The sequence below is a fragment of the Pecten maximus genome, chromosome 12, assembly GCF_902652985.1.
Source record: "Pecten maximus chromosome 12, xPecMax1.1, whole genome shotgun sequence".
Classification (NCBI taxonomy): domain Eukaryota; kingdom Metazoa; phylum Mollusca; class Bivalvia; order Pectinida; family Pectinidae; genus Pecten; species Pecten maximus.
Genome location: NC_047026.1, coordinates 4,018,011 through 4,044,528, shown reverse-complemented (window position 1 = coordinate 4,044,528; position 26,518 = coordinate 4,018,011). Strand labels below are relative to the sequence as shown.

General features: G+C 36.8%; 2 protein-coding genes across 3 annotated transcripts; one reads left to right on the top strand and one right to left on the bottom strand.

Moving 5' to 3' along the window:
* Positions 1-2,036: 2,036 nt before the first annotated feature.
* LOC117340058 (keratin, type I cytoskeletal 9-like) lies at positions 2,037-7,214 on the bottom strand. Of its 2 annotated transcripts, none has more exons than XM_033901823.1 (4): positions 7,084-7,214; positions 4,216-4,824; positions 3,327-3,971; positions 2,037-3,016 (listed from the first exon to the last, which is right to left on the bottom strand). In XM_033901823.1, the coding sequence occupies exons 2-4, from the start codon at positions 4,424-4,426 to the stop codon at positions 2,997-2,999; spliced, it is 876 nt and encodes a 291-aa protein (XP_033757714.1). In that variant the 5' UTR covers positions 4,427-4,824; positions 7,084-7,214; the 3' UTR covers positions 2,037-2,996. The 2 variants fall into 2 exon arrangements, with proteins under 2 accessions (XP_033757714.1, XP_033757713.1); XM_033901822.1 differs by having other exon boundaries at positions 7,010-7,140.
* A 4,933-nt stretch (positions 7,215-12,147) lies between these two features.
* On the top strand, positions 12,148-23,704 carry LOC117340057 (zinc finger protein 792-like). The gene is made up of 6 exons (XM_033901821.1): positions 12,148-12,301; positions 18,232-20,284; positions 20,732-20,852; positions 21,249-21,347; positions 21,597-21,768; positions 22,955-23,704. The coding sequence occupies exons 2-6, from the start codon at positions 19,655-19,657 to the stop codon at positions 23,007-23,009; spliced, it is 1,077 nt and encodes a 358-aa protein (XP_033757712.1). The 5' UTR covers positions 12,148-12,301; positions 18,232-19,654; the 3' UTR covers positions 23,010-23,704.
* The last annotated feature ends 2,814 nt before the right edge of the window (positions 23,705-26,518 follow it).

Genomic DNA, 26,518 nt, shown 5'->3' with positions numbered 1-26,518 from the left:
CTTTTACCCAGAAAAACAGAAGTGCATCCTCGTGGTTTGGAGTGTAAATACCAGCGTCAATAGAGGACGAACAATATGAAAGAATTTCTAGAAACTGTTCTTGTCCAACCTATCCAGGCTTAACAATCTGTATAATCCAGAGAGGAGAAACGCAAACTAATGAAAGACTCTACTTTGTTATGTTTCTAGCAGATTTCTTGGTTTTGAGGTCTCTCCTAAAGATAACTTCACAACCCGCACCTACACACCTATCTCTCATTGTGAGAATAGTACTGTATTGTGTGTTTAAAGACCCCTCAATCACGATTTTATAAATAGGATAGAAGCACTTTGATAATATAATATTTCAAATCATGGGCAGAAAAGCTATTTTTTTTTAATATGAAGAAAATGTAGAAAGTAATGGCAAAAGAACAATTAGATTGGGTATATGTATTAGATTAATACAAGTTTGGAGTGTAACATGGTGGTCTGTTATGCCCTCTTTCATTCAACAAGTCATTGGGGTAACGCACATCAAAACCAAAAATCAACACTTTGCACAAATAGTACGGCCTTGATCTTTGGGCAGGATTAGGGTAAGTATCCCTTTGCACGTGAAATTGTAATTTTTCGCGCGTGAAATTGTAATTTTTCGCACGTAAAATTGAAATATTTACACGTGTTGTTATTTCCGTTCTCTAGAGACTATTCGTAAAACTTTAAACGAAAATTAATAACAGAGTTACACGTGCAGATATCATCGTCTTCTATAGAGACCGTTTATAAGCCCTTACTCGTAAATTTATAACGTTTTGCACGTGCATATATCGGAGACCGTTCATAAACCTTCTCACCTGAAGTTAAAACATTTAACAAATTAAGTTACCGCCGTCCTACATGTAGAAGAAGTCAATATGTTTTAGACGTTTTTCGTCAAAAGTTTAATGAATTTCATCATCACAATTTATGTGTTTGTCATAATCCAGTTATCTCCCTCTCGCGCGCGATTTGTCACGTTTTGGGGAACCGTCATGACTATTGTATATAATTATAATGTATATATGGGGCAAAGAAGTAATTCTAAAATTGTCAAATTTTCGAGGCAATCCGCCCCTTTATCAAGACACAGAGAATACAAATACAATCACACGATATACAAACAGTACTAGAAAATACAATTAGATACAGTAAGACTAGTATTTTTGGTAGTACAAGTTGAAATAACGACCATCATGAAACCTTCGGCTGGCGTGGGCCGAAAGCGATGGCTATGACCGTATTTGTCTCGAAAATTTGACATTTTCCTCATTTTCCACACTGTTAGAATTACTTCTTTGCACCAAATTAACATTTCAAGTAATTTGTATCCTGCAGACAAAACTTTGCAAGGATCCAGTGTTACCCGGGTTATCGTGAGTTCGATATCCGGTCAGGGTACGAGTCAAAAAGTTGTCTTCCTTCGTCATTTGTGTTACTATGTTATATATCTATTTATTAGCACGATGTATCAGATATAGATTTGAATTTCCTGTCGTAGTTGTACCGAGATAAATATATATAATATATGTACAATTCGTATCCATGTATGTAAATACATTGCGATCCAGGTATTTACATCATCTTATAGACGACTTCCACAATGATCATGTCAGGGTATCGGGCCGACCATCACTACGCCATTGAAACGTTCTTTCTTAAGAGCGCCGATGTGGCGCAGCGGTATAAGCTGCGGGTATTTCTGACTCGGCGATTGGGTGCCGTAGATCATGAGTTCGAGGCCCGGTAAGGGCACGAGTCAAAAAGTTGTCTTCCTTCGTCATTTGTGTTACTATGCTATGTATATAAACCCTGTTCTCTTGCAGTCAGCAACTTCCGGTGAGGATCATTTGTAAAACAATTGGCATATGCGATAATCACCATCTGATAGAGGCTATCTACATTTGGCAATATATTCCAATAAAGCCTCGCCAATTACGAATCTAAGTCATAATGGGCTCGTGAGAAACCGTTCTGAGGATCATATTAATTCGTGCAGAATTCAAAAATACATCACATTGAGTGTGAAACGTTTAAACATTTTATTACAACAAAATACACAACAATTTTTTCCAGTTACAGTTTAACGAGAACGCATAATACATTTATATTCCTTGTATGCAAGAGACTTGTACGATGTGTATTCATCTTCAAATGATTCATATTGCCATGGCAACCATGTCACAACTGGAAAATACTAACTTTACGGGACTTTAAATCGGTTTATCACAGCGCTCGATAGGTAATTATTATCAAAACGATTTATAATATCAGGCTTTAGCGACGATAACTGCTTCAAGTAAGGACACTTTAAAGTTTGACTTGATGTATTAGAGGTGTGTAAAGTTTGACTAGATTTATTAGAAATGTGTAAAGTTTGACTAGATTTATCAGAAATATGTAAAGTTTGACTAGATTTATCAGAAATGTGTAAAGATTGACAGGATTTATCAGAAATGTGTAAAGTTTGACTAGATTTATCAGAAATGTGTAAAGTTTTACTACATTTATCAGAAGTGTTTGAAGTTTGACTAGATTTATTAGAAATGTGTACAGTTTGACTAGATTCATCAGAAATGTGTAAAGTTTGACAGGATTCATCAGAAATGAGTAATGTTTGACTAGTTTTATCAGAAAATGTTTAAATGTCAACAAAGTTTAAGTTTTATATTCAAATAGCCTGATGAGGTATTAAATACGTCACAGGGACTAGCGATATAACTTCATCTTCAAACCGTTTTTGTGTAAGTGCATTACTTTATCGACTCAAATCTATATTACTATATTCAATCAAATTTGTTATCTTCATAAATTTTAATTTTGAAATTTAGAAAATTTATAAAGATTTTAATTCACATTGTCATTCCTGGTTTCCCGAATTTAAATAATTAATTTATTTCATAAACGAGTCCACAGAAGAAGTGACGGCGACAGGGCAGAATTCTCGTCCAGCAAGTATCTGCTCTCTTGTATACCTCTTACTTCTTTTTCCCGAAAACTGGAAATAGAAACGATTAGAGATGGTCAGTATACATGGTTACTGTAAAAGTCGTTACTTTCAAGGGATTTTATTTTCGCTACATGTTATTTCAGATAGAGGAAGAAATCCGCAAAAATAACAACAACAAAAAAACAACAAAAACAAAAAACGATGCAGTTCCTAAGGAAAATCCAATAGAGAAAATGATGGTTTTGTTCCTTATTTCCACGATTCATGTCTACTGTTCGAAACTATGCGAAAATTTTAAATAAAACCCTTTTCGCAGTAAGAGGATGAATGTATATAAGAAACCAACAACACTACTTACTACTCGAGAAAAAGCCACCGCCTCCGCCTGCACCTCCTCCAAACAGTCTGCTGAATATTCCTCCGCTGGAAGGTGGGGGTGGTGGAAGAAATGATCCAAAACCTTGGGATGCCGGACCTCCGAATCCACCAAAACCAGTGTCAAAACCGCCTGGCATACCTCCCATCGGCATGCCTCCCATGACACCGCCAGGCATTCCTCCCATGGCACCCCCGGGCATTCCTCCAATGGCACCCCCTGGCATACCTCCAATGGCACCCCCGGGCATTCCTCCCCTGGCGCCCCCGGGCATTCCACCCATGGCACCTCCTGGCATACCGCCAAATGCCGATTGGTCAGTGAAGGGGGTGAATGGCGAAAAGCTGTTAGCAGATGCGCTAGGTTGTTGCGGGTTCTGACCAAAGTTCACTGATCCGACGTCCATACGGAAAGGCTGTTGATTTGGTCCAATCCCAAACCGGATGTTGTCTACTTCTCCGACAGGAAGATTATTATCTTGGAAAGTATTCATATCATTCCCAGATGTCCCAAAACTCACAAAGCTCTGGGGACCTTGTTGTGGTCCAGCGAAACCGTTCTGTGCGGTTCCTCGTTGTTGGAATGGAACAGGGTTATTTGGGTCGAAACTGGAGAACATTGTTCTACCTATAAGATAAGAAAATAACATTTCAATTTACGATTTCGATCTTTCTGTCGAAATGTACACCTCCTCTCCGCGTTCCTAACATGACTCAACATAAGTTCATCTTAAAAATAAATGCGATAAATGAATTGATGTGTCATTGGAAAAGAACGAGAAATATACCGCACAAGAACCCCCGAAAGTGTTTACGTCAAATCAGACCCATGTACGTCATACCTCTCTAGCTTACAGAAGTAGATATCTTACCATTTTGCTGTGGTTGTTGCTGGTTCCATTGTCCCCCAGCCAAGAAAGCCTGGTCGGGTGTGAGCTGTTGTTGGTTGTTGCCCGGGTTCATACCATTATTAGCCGGGTTCATACCATTGCTGGCCGGGTTCATACCGTTGTTGCCCGCCGGGTTCATTCCGTTGTTGCCCATGGCGTTGAAATTGCCTGGCTGGCCACCAATTTGGTTCATATTGTTATTAGGCTGGTTTCCGAACGTGGTTCTGCTTGCTGGCCGAACTGGGGTTGTTGGAAAGCCATGGTGGGATTGTTGCCATTGAATTGATTGCTGGGTTGGGTACCGGTGGGCTGCTGGCCAAATTGATTCTGCTGACCAAACTGTGTGGCCGCAGGCTGTTGTTGACCATTACTAGGCGGTGGCTGACCAAACTGATTCGGGGCTGGTTGCTGACCGAATGTATTTGCTGAAGGAGAGTCTGGCGAAGTTGGCTGATCAAATGTGTTTTGTGTTCCTGCGGTGAAGCTGTTGGCGTTGAACATGGCGAAAGGATCACTTCCGGTGTTCTGTCCAGCGGCCATCTGGACCAGAACGACCACCAATAATACGAGGATCTGCATGATGTCTTTTATCTGTGGGGAAAATGGGGTAAAGGTTATTAAACGTCGGCTATCAATAATTACACTGTTAACTGAAATGTCCCTATGAGATAAGAGAATTCGCCATGACAGAAAAATGGGACGGATTTTCTTTTCACCTTCATGTCTACCCAGTAAACTTCACGGTAACGGCCGGATGTGTTTATGCAGAGACTTATATAACTTATATAGTACATGTATATATAGATCTCTGGTTTATGTAACAATTTTGTTTATCGCTGTGAAATGTACTTCGACGTGAATATTGAAATAGATTATGGTAGCTTTGGCGCGTGTACGTCAATTATGAAGAAAAAATATTTGAAATAGTTTTTTCCAGATTTTCTGAAGTGATTCGCCTCGCTCTCTTTTACTCCAATAGATCATACTTAATGCCTATTACAGTGCCTGACTGGTTTAAAACATCGAATACGAACTAGATCGCTGTATTTACAGAAGAAAAGAACCGGGGATATCATTAAATGAAGAAGGCATATCTCTAAGACAACTATATATCATTATCGAAACAGACTTGTATGGGGTACATGTATGTATATCTCTATTGCTTATAAATTATATCTCAATTAAAAACAAGAAATATCTTTAAAAAAGATAAACGGCATAGTTTTAATGCTGGTGATTATAATGTAAATCTGCTGTTGAAATAAATAAACGAACTAATGCATTTCAGCACGGATAACAAAATGATATCGGTTTGAATCATATTTGGTAATAATAAGACTGCATTTGAATCAGGAATATAATTTTATTAATGTGTCATTTGAAAAGATACACCCACTTTTTCAGCTTGAATTCAATATTAACTTTGTTTCGTTTTTAACTGCATATCTACATTTTGCATCTACCGCTACATTGACCAATCACTTACTTCATCTTGACTAGTAACGCCACCTGTCGCGTCATATCCGGGGCCAAAAGAATATTATACGGCTATGCCGAAAAATATGTTTCATAATCTAATAGATGTATATCTTTAAGATAATGAATATCTATTTTTGGTAATTTAATGTAGACCAGAGATTCTAAGACTAGTTATCTATGGGTTACACTGACAATTAAAATCTCTATACGATCGAGTTATATAAACCAATGTGTTTCGTTTCGCTTGATTTTATTCGTGTTGCTATTTCGAAATTTGGATGTTTGTCCGTTATATTTGACTTGACAGGTCCCTTACGATTAATCATGTGACCGACAGTCACCACTGCCCCGCGGCTAAAAAGAAATTAAATCTGCATCGCAGTTATAAATCCGCCATATTCTAGAATCGAACAATTCCATATCAATTCCTAATTGTGAGTTGTTAATTGATACGAGATACCAGGCATGAACACTTGTTATCATTGTCAACACGTTTGTAAGATTAAATTAGTTAAAAGCACGTGAAATATAAAAATCAAAATGTGTAGAAAAGCTTTTTATGGTGACGAAATCCAAAATAATTTTCATGTTTATTTTTGCGGAGGTTGCCGTTCTCCAAATCTAACCAATTAATTCTTATGACCATTGGGGATCGACACGGATCTGTTTGTGTTGATAAAATGGTGGATGCCGTCAAATTTTAGTGAATATCCAAGACATATATTTGCTTTTATAGATTCCACAGATGTCAGGATCAGTCTATTTAAACATATTCTTAATATGAATAGTTCGAATACGCATACGATCGTTAAGGAACCTTTTTATACTGGTGAATCCATGATATTGATTACATAGGCGCAGTCTGCCTAAGAAGTTTTTGTTAAAATCCTCTTTGAACTGTCCTTCAAATACACACATCTTATAAAGGTACGTGTGTGATATCACTATGAATACTGATATGATTCAGGCAAAAACTTCTATAAAAACTTCTATATGTTTAAATACATGTATATCTGAACAAATGTTTATATGTAAAATGTCAAATAAAGTCCAGATATTCCTAACAAAGAGAGATTTAAATCGAATGCCTTATTTTGAGCCTTTGACGAATATTAGTTACTATCTTGGTCAGTTCCAATACTTCTAACATGAGGAGTATATATTTCCTTCGTGTCACGGGAGACATAAGTATAAATATCACCTGTGGTACTATATATAATTCAAAATTATGTAATACACAGTTCTAAATGTCCATGTTAAGATGTTAATCCAATGCTGGTAAATGAAAAACCCCTACCTTGGGAAAAGTTAACGGTTTATCCTCGTCGAAAAGTCACAATTTCGAAATGAATGAAGCTAGTCAACACATACCTTTTATACGGCTTTGTACACGTAGAGTTTCTGAAGCAACACCCAACACCTATGATGTCAGTTGAACATTTCCACTAGGTGACTTCAGACTTCTCGTGCAAGGAAGGCACTCTCACCTGTCAGGTAGGCCAGGAAAATGATTGATCGGTGGAATATTGTCCAATGATTAATCGCCATTTTCAGTTTACGCCATTCCACCCGGAAATGAGGACTTGGCTTACTCCGATGTACCTGAACATTATTGGTTGAACTGTGTCCTGCCTCCGGCTCCATGAACGTCTGGGGCTAAAGTTCTCTGTGGTAACTTATACAACAAGTTTCTTACTGTCGTGACGTCATAACAAGGTAGTCATTACGCTCGTAGGACACATTCGGTTTGTCAATCGACGATTAAGAAAAAAAATCTCTTCATTCCTTCCTGTATCAATAACTTGCGATTTTTATTTGAAAATCCACCCTGGAGGTTTTGAGACCATGCTACGGCAAACACTTTCTGGAATAAACCATGTTTTTTATCTGGATGTTGTAAAACTTATGACTGCACTCAGACGAATTTAACCTCTACATTACCAAGATCCGTCAACACTTGTAACAGTAGTTCTGTTTTGGTTCCGAGAGGTACATGTAGCCCATCCTATATTAATTCTTTGATATGCTGATTTTAATTTTTTTTTCACGGGTATCAATGCTGTATGCGTAAATCAGCATCCGGAACATGCAAGTATAGTTTGATGTTAGTTTTTATTTTGGCTCTCGAAAAGCAACCATGTAGCATATATACTTTGATATTAGTGCTTTTAATAAACTTCGAACTTGTAAACATAAATTAATAATGGAAACTGGGAGATGGAATAACATTGAATACCAAAATTTGTCCTTATTATAATTTACGACATCGGTGATGAATACCACTATCTATTGAAAAGTCTTTTTATTTTAATTACAGAAAGAAAACGATATTTTGATAAGTATGTATATGAATTGCCAAATGATATTAAATTTTCAGAATTAATGAACACAAAAAAAAAATCAAAAAGTTAAGAAATTTATGTAAATTTATCAAAATTATGTTTCCAAATTAAAGTATCTAAAATTTGTTTTCCATATGCATCTTATTTGCTTTGTTTGTATAGTCAAACCAGAATGACCTGTCGCGTTGACCTTTTCGTGGAATATTCAAAGTAGGTAGTTCCATTTGTGCACAGGTGTGTTAACAAAACATAATGATTAGGAATACTACTGTGTCCAACAGGGTGCTGTTTTGGACCATTCGTTTTTATTACAATTTCATATTGACAACACAGGGATTGTATAATTTATTTTTGATGCCTGGTTTACACATATTCAAGTAACAATATGTGATCAATTGTTCACATTTTAACAGTTTTAACACAAAATCTAGACCAGTATAAATACAAATGATGCAGCTGATGATAAGGTTTGTTACATTATAAACAACTAACAGATATACATGTATATATACATATATATACAAAAGCATATATTCCCCCTTAATGACTTTAGACTCGTCTGTAATCAATATGCTAATCAAAGTTCAACACGACAGGTCAAACTGTTCGGACTATACATTGTTGTAAATATGTTTTTTCCCTGTACATCTAAATATGTGAAGAGAAATAAAATAAAGTCTCAAAGCTACTCTCTGAGGGTATGGTGTAGTATATATACTTTGATATTAGTGTTTTTACCCTCTGAGGGTATGGTGTAGCATATATACTTTGATATTAGCGTTTTTACCCTCGGGATAGGGGGGGGGGGGGGGGGGGGTACGGTGTAGCATATATACTTTAATATTAGTGTTTTTACCCTCGGAGGGTACGATGAAGCATATATACTTTGACATTTGTGTGTTTTTACACAAGGAGGGAGGGGTGTGTATGAATGTAGCATATCATATATACTTTGATATTTGGGTTTTAGTCCTCCGAGGGCTGTTACCAGATGCGAGTATACAGTCGATATGAATAAAATTTGAGTGACAGATAGATAGAATGTCGCCCTAATTGAATTAACGAAGGACATGTGCTTATGGATACTATGTGATGTTTGGGGTTTAGTCCTTGGGAACTAGCCGTTTTGTACTTTGGAATTTAGAAACTGGCCGTCATTAATTTGTACTGTGTATTAAAAGATGTACGGTATCTCTCCCGGGTGATTACGTGTACACAAAAATATCAAAACGCACATAGCTGAAAATACAGTCATTAACCGTGTCACATTTTACAGCCGGCGATAAATCATTATCCGTGTCACATATTACAGCCGGTGATAGATTTGAGTTGGATTTACTGGGACAGCTCTCTAACTGATTACTCTCAAACCTCATGAAGTTAATTATCCAATATCCAATTACGATATTTATAAAAGTATGTGGCCTTCTATAATGAAAATATTGATTGAAAACCTTTTTTTCATTTTTTTTTCGACAAATCGTGATAAAAGGAAAATAGTTGTATGCTGCCTTTTAGCTCATTTATTCTGATATAGCATACTTTTACTGAATTCCTAATTGGTACTTTCACTTATTTTTTTTTTTCTTTTTCGTACGACCTTCTAATTAAGATAACTTCATCTTCAGTTTACACCTATATCTAACTACAATAGCGGCCATTTCTTGCTTACTGTGCTTTGTAGTACCACACAGGTACTTGACACAAGTTTTCAACTGTATGGGACACATATATGTACTCCATAATATATATATATATATGTGATTATTATATGCAGTATATGTAGTAATTGCGGTGTTGGGATTTTGTGCAGTCCCTATGGAGTGTCAGCTAAGGACAGGCCACATATTATATTTAAGCCACAAATTACGACAAGGACCCCGGGCCATGGGTAGCGGTCACTTCATATACATGTAAACATGTAGGCGCTATGACCACACCGAAAAATGACCAGCGGATATTTGTGATGAACATTTCATTGACAAATCGCCTTGTTTGTCATTCATAGCCCCAACATCAACGAATAATGTCGATTCATCAAAAAATGTAACTAAATTAGGTCAGACGGAATGTGAATCATTATTTGATATGCTGCAAATGGCAAAGTTATAAAGATGTAACGAAGTTAATTATAAGAAAACGTGTCGGTAATTATAGGGAAAGTTATTGACACCAGTTCAAATTTCTTTATCGTCGTAATTACAAGTGATTACAGGTGATATGTATATATAATTTAGCAGGCAGAGATTATATAACTAAGTATATATAATTTAGCAGGCAGAGATTATATAACTAAGTATATATATATATATATCTGACTCAGGTAAGTAAAAAAAAACATAGTTCTGAGAAATCTGTTCAATGACAGCAGATCTATAAATATAGTGACGAATACTTTTGATAACATATATAGCTCCTAGGTTACACGATTTGTTAGAATTTTCTGTAATTAACAGTTGTAAAAGTTTTTTACATGGATAGGCTGCAACATTAATATGATTTAAGGGGATATGACACGGTCGGGAAATAATGAACCCGTACATTATCATGAAAATTGGCATGGGTGATATTTGTCATTAGCTCTGTTGCTACAAGAAATGATATACATTGCCATGCTATTTTCTCGAAATCTAGGATTGTTTGTTTGTTTTTGGTTAACGTCCTATGAACAGCCAGGGCCATTAAAGGACGTGCCAGGTTTGGAGGTGGAGGAAAGCCGGAGTACCCGGAGAAAAACCACCGGCCTACGGTCAGTACCTGGCAACTGCCCCACGTAGGTTTCGAACTCGCTACCCAGAGGTGGTCGGTTAGTGTTAACGTGTCGGGACACCTTAACCACTCGGCCACCGCGGCCCCTTCGAAATCTAGGAGTTTTTGGGGAAAATAACATGCAATTAAAAAACTAGAGCCCCGTTGCAACTTGACAGCAGTTCCTGAGATTTTATGATTTATGACTAGTAGGGATTTGGGTGACAGTAGCTGTGGAAAACACCCACACCATGGGATCGAACCCCGACCGCTTACATTGGTGAAAGTCCATCTCGCAACCCGATCACAAAATTAAAAAAAAAATTGACATTTTCATATGATATTTTTTTCAGCCAGCTCATGCCATGCATGCATGTTAATATCCTTTTTTTTTTCTTTCTTTCTTTTTCGGTGAGAATGTGTCTCGATCAGAGCTGCTTTCGCGGGCGAAACATGGGCAATTGATAGAAAAATATGACGTATAATTAGTTAAATTCGGAAGATGTCATTTTACTCCTCAAAGTCTATTAAAGAAATGATGTTCACAATCATGTACACATCAATTTTTAGCGATACAGTCAGGTAAACTTTGAATAAGAATTTGAAAACGAGACGGCAGTCCAAGTCAAGCGCTATTAACATCATGGATATATTTTTTAATACCGAGCAGAGACCTATTATATATGCAAATGTATCATCAGTAGTGTTACACGCACATTGCCTTTGGATTTGGTATAAGGGAGATAACTCGTACATTACTGGAATACTATTGCATCACGGACTTATTTTGGTAATAGAATCATTAAATAAACAATTAATGATGCTGATTTGTCAGTAATAAAGGTGTTGCATATAATTTACAATTACTTAGTGACTTGGAATAGTCCAGGGACGAGTTCATGAGTCAAATCACAACTGTATGATGAAGAGGATTATCTACAACAGTAAATCTTCAATGATTATTCGTCTATAATTTTGTCTATTCTTTCTTTGTTTAATTCATCAATTTACTTTCTGTTGTCAAAACACTAGGCTACTCCGAGCTTTATAGTAAACGAGTTATTCTTGTGACAGGTGCGTGCCCGTATAGCTCCATTTAATGGACTATAGCAAGTCTAATAAACCTCCTCACACTAATTTACATAAAATAAGCCGCTATGGTATATAGTTTTAAGAAAATGGCAATAAAAATATATAATAAATAAGTGTGGATGTACACCAATGCATCAAAATTAATAAATTAAAATGTTTCATCTGTTAAGATGAATCATTATGGGAAATGAATACACATTTGAAAATGTAATTATGTGAAAATTTATATTCCTACGCGATTCAATTTCTGTGCCATGGCCGGGACGGCTGTCAAACACCATCTCCGCGAAGTTGAAACATAAACAAAGCCATGCACCTGTCAGACTGTCCAGTTCCTGCTGTGGAGTCACCCACGTGGAAAGATAATGATGCCATGCTGTGGTATTGATGGTATAATATAAGAACTGGTATGTTAATAAGGAACGATTTGTATGAATGCTTTGTAACCTTTTTATCTCAATGTCGGACGGAAAACGCTGCCGACAATCGCTAAGCTTACTCTGTATCGGTTACCAAGACTGGCGATGTAGTGAGTCTTACTGGGTCTGCCCTTAACACAGGGACTTGTCGCTAAACATTATAAATTTTCAATAGAGAATTGTGATTGCACGAAAGAATGTGGAAAAAATGACAAAGGGTTTAAATGCAAAACAAGCCCATTTAGAAAAAAAAATCTAATACACATCAGTGTTTGGATTATAGGCCTAACTAAAAAAAGGATGTCGCAATTAAAGGGACAAAAAATGACAAGGCGCGGATCCGAGGGGCGGGGGACGGACCCGGTATGGCTACCACTCTGGGAAAAAAAATGAATGAAAAGGAGGCCCGGGGGATTGGGATTGTGTCTTTAGCTGTGGACACACATTTCTCCAGAAAAAATATTTTCCTTGTAATTTATTTATTTATTTTTTTTTTAAATTTCAACAACTTATGAAAAGGATTGTGACTGCTATAGTTTAACTTGTCATATTCAGAACTCAAATCCTCAGTGACATTAAAAAAGATGTTTACAATTAATGAGTAACAAATACAAATAACAATGATACAAACAAAAAATTGTTTCCGATTTTTAGTGAGTATGATCAGAGACATATATACATCTGTATATATGTCTCTGGTATGATAGGCTTTATCATATCTCTCCCGTAACTGAAGTGTATCCTTCCCTCCGAACCTCCCAATTCAAAGAAAAAAGAATAATAAAAACAAGAAATGTTCTCCCGGTTAACTCTCCCAATCAAATCCTCAAATATCCCCTTAATTTCTGTCGCCTCTCTCCCCGCGGTGGCCAAGTCAGTGGTTAAGGTGTCCTTATAAATGACCCTGGCTGTTAATACGACGTTAAACAAAAATAAACCACAGCCTCTCCCCTTCTTAGGTCATTCCTCTTTCCTGCCTCCCTCATCCTCTTTTCTCTCCCTATTATGCTTTCCATCCTTTCTAGTAAAAAGACACCATCCATTTAATTGCTGAGGGCAAGGGGATCCAGAAGGTCGATATTTAAAAGAAATAACCCTTGTCTTTGCCGAAAAAAATACTTTCTGTTGAAACTGTGGAGGATCTCATGATCAAGACCATATCCCCCTTATTGTTTCGCAATTGTAAATTTTAAAAACAAATAATTGTGACAATTGAAAATAATGTTCCTTGTCACAAAATTCAAGGCCCCACCCTGTGGGATAAAATAATTGATGCCTATAAAGCACTGTTAATTTTTTCAATCTTGTCTTTTCACAGTGGATTTAAGATATCATTCTCTGTTCTCCGCATATTGAAAACTCCTCAATCTAAAAAAAAGTCTGTGCGGATACAATAAAAAAACCTAATTTGCTGTCTTTATTGTTTTCCCCATTTGTCACATGCATATGAAATTGATGGTCACATCATGATCATTCTGAGACTGTAAGTATACGACACGTCATTGTGACAGTCTCTGTTATGGTTTTTTGTCCAGAGCTGGATGCCAACCTCCTCATCATATTTTCGATCTCATTCCCCCCCCCCCCCCCCCCCCCCCCCCCCCCTCTTACCTTTAGGACATATCAATTATCTAATGAGTTTAAATTTATTTCCATGCAAGACTGGCTAATTTTGACTACGGTAATTTTCCACCACCAAATCAGTCACATGACTTTCACCACAACATGTTTCATGTATTTTCTATGACATTATGATCGTGTTATAACACATGTATGTGTCTTCTGATATTAATTGATATGACAGAATATCCAAGTTATGTAATAAATATACTTTTTATCCACTTTGAAACATGCTTGCTGGGAATAATTAAATCAGACTAGAGCGTCCATCCGTCAACAGATTTTCTGGGCTACAACTTGAAAATGTTGTTATGTGATCATAAATATTCTTTTTATACTGTGAAACGCATTTGCTGGGAATAATTAAATCAGCTAGACTAGAGCGTCCATCTGTCTACCGATTTTCTGGGCTACAACTTGAAAATGGTTCACTCCATCTCTACAAAACTTTGTACTTATATAAGGCTATAGTGCTTTAGTACTTTGCGTCATTTGCTATTGGTGAAACTTCATCTTTGATTATTCTCAGACTCTTATTTTTATTGCTCTGAACAATGTTATATGTTGCATAAATAATCAATTTAGTCAAAGGAATAAGTCCTCACTATCAATCAAATACAAAATCTTAAACACAAAAATGGATAAATAATTATTTTTTCCTCTTCCAACTTTAAGATGACAGATCATCATCACTCTTCACTAAAGATATACAAAAAGGTTAATATAAAAACAGAATGCAAACTTCCATACATGTATTTGAAATAAAACAGGAATGCTTTCTTTTTAGCTCACCTGCCCGAAGGGCAAGTGAGCTTATGCCGTGGCGCGGCGTCCGTCGTCCGTCCGTCCGGCGTCAACTTTTCCATTCAAGCAACTTCTTCTCAATAACCAAAAGGCCCTGAGACCTAATATTGGGCCTGTAGCATGCTGGGGTGAAGGGCTACCAAGTTTGTTCAAATGAATAACGTTGACCTTCATTCAAGGTCACAGGGGTCAAAAAGGCTAAAATCTTTAAACGACTTCTTCTCAATAACCAAGAGTCCCAGGGAGTTGATATTAGGTCTGTAGCATGCTGGGGTGAAGGGCTACCAAGTTTGTTCAAATGAATGACCTTGACTTTCATTCAAGGTCACAGGGGTCAAATATGCTACAAAAAATTAAACGACTTCTTCTAAATGGCCAAAAGACCCAGGGACTTGATATTGGGTCTGTAGCATGCTGGGGTGAAGGGCTACCAAGTTTGTTCAAATGAATGACCTTGACCTTCATTCAAGGTCACAGGAGTCAAAAAGGCTAAAATCTTTAAACGACTTCTTCTCAATAACCAACAGATCCAGAGACCTAATATTTGGCCTGCAGCATGCTAGGGTGAAGGGCTCCCAAGTTTGTTCAAATGAATGACCTTGACCTTCATTCAAGGTCACAGGAGTCAAAAAGGCTAAAATCTTTAAATGACTTCTTCTCAATAACCAAGAGGCCCAGGGAGTTGATATTGGGTCTGTAGCATGCTAGGGTGAAGGGCTCCCAAGTTTGTTCAAGTGAATGACCTTGACCTTCATTCAAGGTCACAGGAGTCAAAAAGGCTAAAATCTTTAAATGACTTCTTCTCAATAACCAAGAGTCCCAGGGAGTTGATATTGGGTCTGTAGCATGCTGGGGTAAAGGGCTACCAAGTTTGTTCAAATGAATGACCTTGACCTTCATTCAAGGTCACAGGAGTCAAAAAGGCTAAAATCTTTAAACAACTTCTTCTCAATAACCAAGAGTCCCAGAGACCTAATATTTGGCCTGTAGCATGCTGGGGTGAAGGGCTCCCAAGTTTGTTCAAATGAATGACCTTGATTTTCATTCAAGGTCACAGGAGTCAAAAAGGCTGAAATCTTTAAACGACTTCTTCTCAATAACCAAGAGTCCCAGGGAGTTGATATTGGGTTTGTAGCATGCTGCGGTAAAGGGCTACCAAATTTGTTCAAATGAATGACCTTGACCTTCATTCAAGGTCACAGGAGTCAAAAAGGCTAAAATCTTTAAAACGACTTCTTCTCAATAACCAACAGTCCCAGAGACCTAATATTTGGCCTCTAGCATGCTGGGGTAAAGGGCTACCAAGTTTGTTCAAATGAATGACCTTGACCTTCATTCAAGGTCACTGGAGTCAAAAAGCTAACATTTTAAAACAATTTCTTCTCAATAACCAAGAGTCCCAGGGAGTTGATATTGGGTCTGTAGCATGCTGCGGTAAAGGGTTACCAAGTTTGTTCAATTGAATGACCTTGACCTTCATTCAAGGTCACAGCGGTCAAAAAGGCTAAAACATTTTAACAACTTCTTCTCAATTACCAACAGTGCCAGAGACCTAATATTTGGCCTGTAGCATGCTGGGGTGAAGGGCTCACAAGTTTGTTCAAATGAATGACCTTGATCTTCATTCAAGGTCACAGGAGTCAAAAAGGCTAAAATCTTTAAACGACTTCTTTTCAATAACCAAGAGTCCCAGGGAGTTGATATTAGGTCTGTAGCATGCTTGGGTAAAGGGCTACCAAGTTTGTTGAAATGAATGACCTTGACCTTCATTCAAGGTCACAGGAGTCAAAAAGGCTAAAATCTTGAAACGACTTCTTCTCAATAACCAAGAGTCCCATGGAGTTAATATTGGATCTGTAGCATGCTGGGGTAAAGGGCTACCAAGTTTGTTCAAATGAATGACCCTGACTCGCATTCAAGGTCACGTCAATCAAGTATGCTTAAATCTTTAAATGACTTTTAGTGAAAAGCCAAAGTGCAGAGAGACATTATTATATTGGTCCTGTAGCATGCTTTCAAATAACTGCAGGATCCATATATGAAAAGATCACTGCATTGCAGGTGAGCGATTTGGGCCCATTGGGCCCTTGTTTGTTACTAGCATTCGTTTCATAAAAAACGCAAATTCGTGTTTCGTTTTTACCTAAACTGGGTCAACACAGCCATGGAATGCACCTGGGAATTTCTTTTTGATAATTAATTATTCAGATGCTTTCTTATAGTGATTAGAGCATTTAAATGGGATGATTAATGCATAAACTAGTACTGTAAGTAGACATATTTGTCATTAACAAGGTTTAAGCCAAAAATAGAGATATAATCAAATAGTTTTTCTGTCCAGTGAGGGGGAAACACACATCAAAGAAATAGTGCTTGAGAAATAACTTGTACAATAACTTCAGATAATAAATCGAGAGACAAATTGCAAATTATACTGTTTGGTAGCTTTTCTGGCCCTGCTACTTGAATAATTTTCAGCTACTTTCTACAAAACTTGGCACATGTCATGATAGTGCCTTTGTTTTGGCTTTTGTTAGGTCATCTGACCCTATCATGCTTCGTCCGTCCTTTTCACATTTCTAACTTCTTCTCAAGTTCCACCAGTGGGATTGAGCTGAAACTTGCCAGAAATGATCCTGAGATCTAGATGATCCCGACCAAGTGTTGTTATTTTTCGGGCCGATCCAAAATCAAAGATGGCCACTATAACCGCCATTTCTTCTCAAGTTGCACCAGTGCTATTGAGCTGAAACTTACCTGAAATAATCCAGAGATAATCTCGACCATTACAGTGCCACTATACCTGCTATTGAGTATGTATGCTACAATAGTACAAGGGTCTTTAGAGTCAGATGACAGTTAAGGCCCTTCAGCCTCTTGTTATTTGTAAGATTTCACTTTAGCTAGGTACACATATTTATCGGTTACCACAGGAAAAAAGTCAGAAATACAAAATTGTTGTTGTAACCTTTTCCAGGCTTCACCTAATAAATCATTCTAGGAATCTCACACATCACAGTTCAGGACTGCTTGATTATATATACTTTTGCAAAATAAAACCCAATTGATATGGAAACGGCATTGTGTGATTTCGAAGCATCCTTGGATGAAGCTGCTGTTATTGTAATGCAACATTGCAAATGGCCCAATCTATGTCCCAAATATTACCTGGTATATATTGTTGTGGGAACAAGGCCCCACAAATTAAACAGGATTCTTATTTGAGGATGAACTGCAGCTTAATTGTCAATTCTGATTATTGCTAAGTCTTGATTTCCATTTGGTTTAGTCATTTGACTCATTATGCATGTAAGAAAACGTCTGGTTTGGGCAGAGAGAAGAAAAAAGTAACACTGGACTAGATGAAAGAAATGTGAAACTTAGTGCATGAACATTACCTTTGCTACATCTAGAAACAACCTTTGGTTTGATGTATTTGTGCAGATGCAATATTATAATAAATATTTAAAAATAAAATTCACTTTCTTTTACAGATGACCTTGGAGTGGCATGAACTCAAGTCCAACTTTACAGTTAATTAAGGGAAGCTGATTGAAATATTCTGAAACATGGATATCAACTGCGGGATGGAGTTGCATTTTGCTGAGACATCTAATCTTGAAGAGAGTGACTTTGTGTCCTCGGGTGCAAGTTTGTCAGAGACTGCAAATCTTGAGGAGAATGATTTTGTGTCTTCAAGTACAGAATTGTCTGATAAGCTTAACTTAGGTGCAAATACTGAAGCAGTTCATCATTTACTGGTGCTCGATCAGGTGTCACCTCCTTCAAGGGCATGTACAGATCATGACAGCAATGACAAACATCTGTCTGCAGCAGATTTCAAGCTTGATCTGGGTCCTGCGAATGATTTAGTATCTGCTGCAGATTTTCCCATTGAAAATTCCGTCACAGACATCACAAGTGACGGAGCTACGGAGGAGAACAGTGAGGGCTACAGCATACTGAATGCTGCTCTGGAAGGTAATCCAGACCTAAAGCAACAGATGACTCCATCACGTGCCAATATCAATAGCATCCCTGCTCTACCACTCGCCTCAATCTTACCCAATCTCCAGGCAGTACAGGTTGTTCCTATAGGAAATCTACAGCAGCTTCAAGTTCTGACATCAGCGAGACCAACTAATAGTGATTCCACTGTAGCACAGCTTCTGTCTGCTAATCAGAAGAATGGACAATTTCTTCAGCTAGGGCCGCAACAGACCAACAATCCTAAAATAATACCATTAAACTTGGTTCAACAGGGTAGTCACCAAGTTCTTGGTCTGTCCAACACAGACAACCAGAAGTTACCAATTAGTTCTAACCAGTGCTCAACGGATGCTACCAAGACTGTTCAAGAACTTATAAACCTGCAGTCGAGTTCAACGTCAGCGTTTTTACTAGGAAATCTTTTGGTCTTGCAGCCTGTTGCTAGTCAGCTACAGGGAAATATGTCCTTGACTCAGTCATCTGTGGCTTCTCTTAGTGCAGGTAACTCCTTGTATGCAAACACTGCAGCAACATTGCAGCCATCTTGTGCAACTTCTTCAAATTTGAATACCTCTGATCATTTGCTAAAAAAGATTGTTCCCAGACCCAGTAGTTGTACATCTTCAGCGACAGCCAGTACCAACATGCCTGTTCAGACCTCTCTATCCAATCAGCTTCCAGCCCAGGAAGTGCCCAAAACTATACATGATTCCTTGCTCAGTGTCAATACAACAGGAAGTGGCCAGCAGATGCATTCTGTGAAGGATGGAGAAAAACAAGAAGAGGAAAATAGAGAAACAGTTCGTTCTGAGGAAGGTAACCAGGAACAAGACAAAAACAAAACAGACAGTTTAAAAATCGCAGGACGAAAAAACACAAAAATTGTAATATATGGTAAAACGATATCAATGACATTTGATTGTAGAAATGAAAAATGGATTAGGGTCTTCAACCTTACAGGGAAATAAATCACCAAATAATAAAAATGTTCCAGGAGGTTCAAATTCTCCCCAAGAGACAGTAACAGCTCCAATAGTATGTTCAACAGATGCTGACACCTTGAGTACAGAAGAAATCCAGACATCCACAGTCCAGTCCACCCCTACTGGGAACTCTTCACAGGTGAAATATGTGTCTATATTAGAACCAAATATTTCAGCTAAATTACCTAGTAAGGCAAATAATGTGCAAACAACAAACTCATCATCTCTACCTGTGCAAGTTCAAAACAAGTTAGATGTCGGTAAGATCATGCAGTTGAATCCAGTCAAGGTGAATCTTGATTCATCTCTTGCATCATGCCAAGGTCAAGGTACCATGCATGGTGGAGTGAGTGATGGTCATTCAGCAGGAGAGAATTCACAGACTACAGATGATGCAGTGAAGATTATACCTCAAGTGGAGATGAAACAGTTGAAGGACACGTCAGTTATAGATCAGACACCTGTTATACAAGGTGGTACTAGAAATGAGTACAGATGTGATCTCTGTAGCGCCTCCTTCAATCGTTATGGCAACTACACTCGACACCGAATGATACACACTGTAAATACTAAGGTATGTAGGAGGATTAGACAACTACACTCGACACAGAATGATTCACACTGTAAATACTAAGGTATGTAGGAGGATTAGACAACTACACTCGACACAGAATGATACACACTGTAAATACTAAGGTATGTAGGAGGATCAGAAATTATGCCAATTTCATTATTATATTTATTCATTCTCAAAAAATGACAAATTGCTGTGAGTCATTTTTTGCAAAATGATTACGGTATATCAAAAACAACAATTGACATCAGAAAAATTATCATTGGGGCGAATAGATATAGTTACTGTTAATGTGTGTATTCATAGTGCTACACCTGCAATGCGGTTGGTGTGTGGATAGTTAAATTAGAATGTAGCAATTTGAATTTCACAGCTAATTTCGCAACTTTTATTGAATAAGTTTGATATATCTTCCCTCATGTTGTTTAATTTGATGTTTATTGACAGGATGACTACCGCTACAAGTGTCAGGAATGTGGGCGACTGTTCCTCCAGCGGTGTGACATGAAGCGACACATGTTGATACACACAAATGAGCAGCCATTTAGGTGTAATGAATGTGGAAGAGGTCAGTGTAGTTGAAATTAATTACTAGGACTTGCAATTGTCAACCATTCTCAGAGACCAGTAACCTAATTGAATTTAAAAACTGCAGTACAACATTTATGCTTACCTAAAGATAATTGGCTTTTTCGATAAAAAAATCATAGATATTTAGATGTAAATGAACTTAATTTAAGTTAAATTTAAATTTAGATACTTTTGAATTTAAATTAGAAAAACAAGGTTGATAAAAACAAGGTTGATCATAGAATTTTGGGGACAAAGTGAACAGATTTAGAATTTTTGAATCAAAATGTTAAGAAATGTGAGGTTCTAATCCAGAAAATTGGTAACAATATTATCTGACCCCTAATCTGTGTGTTACTGTTGTAAATGTTTTCACTAGTTCCTTGTGTTGAAGGCTACATACGGAGGAGTGACCTGGTGGTTCACATGCGGTTCCATAAGAAGGAGAAAACATTCAAATGTGTTTACTGCTCCAAAAATTTCTACCAGTCAGGTAAGGGGTGGTTATCAACATCCGGTATGACTACTTCAACAGTATATCCTGGCTGCTAATCTTTAATATCTGTGTTGGCTCTGTTTCGCTTTGAAAATGCAAGGCATGAAATATTAGATTCAAAATTATACTGATCACATTGTATTCATAGCTATATGAATGTAATTTCTATAATTTTAGTAAAGATTGCAAATCTTATTTACAGTAAGCATGATATATATACATAACTACAATATTGATTTCTGACAGGTGATCTGAACAGGCATATGAGAAATATCCATCTACAGACGTCTATGTTGACCTGTGGTCACTGTAGCCGCCAGTTTGTGAAGGAGGCCACACTCATACGACACATGCAGACCAGACATAGGGATATCATCATTAGGACGCTGAAAACCAAAACTACAACATCTAACACAGAGTAAGTCTCCGTATATCTGGTCATGTAGGCTAATGTACAGGGCTGATGTATCATAATTCTGACTAAATCCTGAATACATACATCCAACCTTATATGTAGACTGATGAATTCATATTATGTATTGGCATCAGTATACAGATAATAATGCATGTACCATTACCAAAATGTGACGAGTGACGTTAAATACCGTATTTATCACTTTAACACACAAACTTTGACTGAAATTAGGACTTGAAAAAAGCATTGTCTTGAATAGCTCACTGTCTTAAAATGGTGGTCAATTCAAAAGCCCTTCGTCTGTGGTCTGTTGTCTGTCAGTAAACAATCCTTGTTATCACAAGTATTGGAAGGGTATCCCTCCAGCTTCATATGTGGGTTATGCTTGATCCCTAATTGTGCCCATTAGTTTTTAGTCTGATTGGGAAAACAAAATAGCCAACAGGTGGCGATCTTGGATTTTAACAGTAGAAGTTTATTATTGATATTTCTTGAAAAGTACTGGAGGGATTTTTCTCAAACATTACTGGTAGGCTCCCCTTAGTCTCAGATCAGGTCCTTGTAATTTTTATTTTAATCTGGAAAACAAATATGGCCAACAAGATAAAAGGTTGCCATCTTGGATTTGTGATAGTTGAAGTTTGATATGACTATCTTTTGAAAAGAACTGGATGGATTTTTCTCAAACTTTACAGGTATACTCCTCTTGGTCCCTGAACTTGCCCATTAAGAAACAAAATGGCCAACAGGATGCCATCTTGAGTTTTGACAGTTGAAGTTTGTCTTGGCTATTTCTTGAGAAGTACTGAAAGAGTTTTTCTCAAACTTCACATGTAGTTCCCCCTTTGTTCCTTATTGTACCCATGTAATTCTGAGTCTGTTCCAGATAAAATGGCTGACAGTTGAAGTTTAGTATTCCTATTTCTAATTCACAGAAAGTTCTTCTTATATCTTTCCTAGATATTAAAGTAGAGAAATGATCAGTCTTACATAGAACCTATGAAGATCATTCATTGGTGCACGTGGTGCCAAGATTCTTCTTGGATTTCTTGTTAGCATCCGGAAGTGTCAGAGAATCAAGATTTACTTCAATGTATAGATTTGTCTATATATTATGAACCTGAAATTCAGTGGATATTCTTCTAATGTTGACTTAATAACATAAAAGTTTCATGTTTGTCTGTTTCAGAAATGACCAAGAAGAGGACTCGTACATGCTCAAACCAAGACTCCTCGTTAAATAGTATGGTAAAGTCTGAAGAGATAGCGGACATTATGGAGGGTGTCATACAGAAACAATACTGATAACTGTATAGAGGATGGTGTAGAGGACGGGGCAGAGGAAAGTATTCAGATGGAGGAGGATACTACAAATATCGCTTCTGACATGGACACCTCATCAGGGATTATACAGTTCAAAGGGCGAACATTGACCAATCAGATCTCAGAAACTGGGGGTCAGTAGATATTCTGAATCTTCTCTGCCTCTCTTGGCATGAACTCAGTTATTGAAATATTAAAATATCATAATCACTGAACACATTTCTAACATTTGAAAGAACGTTAAAGGTTATGCATTCTCTGTTAATAAGGTAATTTAAAGATGGCACAAGCAATTTCTTAAAAACAAAATGATAAAATCACTTATTAATGGTAATTTGTATCGTTAATGTTCTAAAACAATTATTCCCAACCCTAGCAGAGGAATCCTAGGTCTTACATAGAAAGAAAATATCTTGTGATGTAGAATGGGAATAGATGAGAATTTACTTGGGTGATGTAAAACATCAAATGAATGAAAACTAGAGGAACAAACCAAATACCTAGTATGCAGAGCTACTGTTTAACAGGTTAGTTATGGCTGTAGAAATGCTTTGTAAAAGTCCTTGAAGAATTGACGGTTATTGGTCCCCCACTGGGAAAGGGGGGGGGGGGGGGGGGGGGGGGACTATAGTGTTGTGTTCTTCTTTATCTTGTCCAGGCTCTATCTCCTTAAGCTGGTGGTTTTTCTCCGGGTACTCCAGCTTTCCTCCACCTCAAAACCTGGCACGTCCTTAAATGACCCTGGCTCTTAATAGGACGTTAAACAAAAATAAACCAACTCTATCTCCTACACTACCTGTCACTGAAACTTCATACTTAGGATATTGGTTCACATAGGTGAGTTGGTGTGTTATGTATAAAAAAAATAGGTCGCTACTTCATTTTGACCGTTGACCTACTTAAAAGAAAAAGTTCGTCCAAGCTCTATCTTCTGCACTACTTTTCACTGGATCTTCATACTTTGAACTCTTGGTGAGGTGTTTTCACTTTGATGTACAATTCGACATATTAAATTACTCCGTGTATACTTTTATGAATTCAGCATCTTCCGTTCTTTGCATATAATTTCACATCCAATGGAGGGCTGTAATTTGCCAAATTGGCTTGTTGAGCTTAAATTGCAGGATAAGTATAATATGGTATAAAAATGTTAATTTGTAGTTTGTATACACTTTACCAGTTATTTGTCTGACAAAGGTGATATTGAAGTTACTGTAGGCACCTAAACACCAAACAAACATTGGATTTACTTAATGAAATACAAACCTGAATGTTTTCAAAAGTTTTGCCATATGAGTTATCTCCCTTGTGTAGCTTTACTTTTTAGCTCTCTGGACGGAGTCCAGGAGAGCTTACGCAGTCATTCTCATGTTTTTGCCGGAAGTAGAATTATTAAAATTTTGTGGACAGAGGATATCAGAAACAGTGGGACTGTCAGAATGGATTTCAAGACACATGATTGGGGTCGACACGAACTAGATTTGACAAGAAATTTGAGTTGTTAAATGTTTTCATTTTCGAGTAATCGTCAATTTACGGTGTCATTTTGGACATATTCGGTGTCACAGGGACATGCCGAACGTTATTCTGAGGAGTTATGAGGCAAAGTTCCTATATCAACCCACTGTAATGTGTGTATAGTAATGTGCTGCAACACACGTATCCCTGTGCCGCTGCAAAAAAAATGCTGCTATGCGTGTTACTTTATACACATTATGTCGTCTGCTACAGTGTACAGAGTGTCTCGCGAGGTATACGTATACGTCCCTGGCAAACACACTGATATGAAACATTACTATGTGAACGAATTTTGACAATATTTCGTCATGTTATGAAGAAATGTCCATAGTTTCTTCTCATAATATTTATTTATTTTTCCGTTGAGTATTTATGGAGCAATACAGAATTGTCTACACTGATAATTTCCGTGTGACGCCATTTCTCTATATGACGTTACTAAAATAACGTCAAAATGGCGTTCAAAAAATTAGGTATTGTAAAAAATATATATGATTTCTCTAGTCATATACATCGGAAAACAGTGAAAATATTATGAGATGAAACAGGAAACAATTCTCTATAAGAGTACAAAATTTCATTTAAAACGATCAATACACAAAGTCAGGAAAATTCATTGAAAAAGTTAAAAATACAAAGAATATATAGCAAAATTAAAAAAAAAAAAAAACAACTAAAATTGGCACGTTACTGTATCAACGTCCAGAGAGCTACGAGGCCCTTGGCCTCTTGTTAAGTATCTTGTTTTCCTTGCTTCATCTACTACATATTACAAAAAAAAGTACCAATGGCTTCAAGTTCAAGGTGTGTTTTATCTGCAGTATTGTTAGAAAAATGTCCAAAAAATTCAACTCATTATATTTAAATTTAAACAAAAGCTTTTTAGCAGAACTTGTTGGTTGTTTGTTTCATTGGTTATTATAAACACATGAAAATATAGAACTAGATTTTTTAACCAATTTCTTTCTGTAATTCCAGATATATTTTCATTGCATTTTGCTTTAATCTGCAGCATGAGTCATGAAGTGCACTTCTGAGAACTAAAAAAAACATGAATTTGCCCATTAGTTTTTGTTAATTAGTAAATTGTTTACTTTGTTTTTGTTGAAATTTTTTTGATTATTCTTAAAATATATTAAATGTAAATTTCCCTGAATATTGAGATGCAAAACGAAAATTGTAAAGATATAATTAATTTTGTTTTGACACATGTTTGGATTTTCGACTATCTTGCACACCATTTTTTGCTACAATTAAAACTAAATTTCCTGTCTAAAAACACATCTAATCTTTAATCCATTTTTTTAACAAATGCAAAGCCTTTATATACTACTTCAGAATTAATATACCAATTATAGTGTGCATTTTTTTTTCTGCAAAATACAGGAGTTATCTGCTCATCAACAAAAAATTACCCATGGACAAGCTATACTAACTGTAGTCTACTACCAGATGGATTCCCACATGAATTTAGTTTAAAACAATTACCCTACCATAACAACACATTTCAAGAGAGAGAAAAATTATCTTTCAGAATAAATCAAATTTCAACAGGGAGAAAAAATATCTTCCAGAATAAATCAAAGAGATATTGTGTTAAATGTTTACAAATTTACTGAACCGTTTTATTAATTAAACTCGTGTTTCTAGATCCAGCTATACATCTGAAACGTTTTTTTTGCAATATAAGGAGTTCTGAAGGTAGAAATGAATTTTTAAAACAGTACCTTACTTAAAGTTCTCATATATTCATCTGCATACTGCTGTAGATTCAATAAGATATATAGATGACATTAATTCATCAGTCATATTTGACGAACCACATTTACCTCATGCTCGTTAATTTGTGATCATCTCTTCTTTGATTATCTGATTGGTGATGAGTTGGCTATAGGTGAACACTTAATGATGG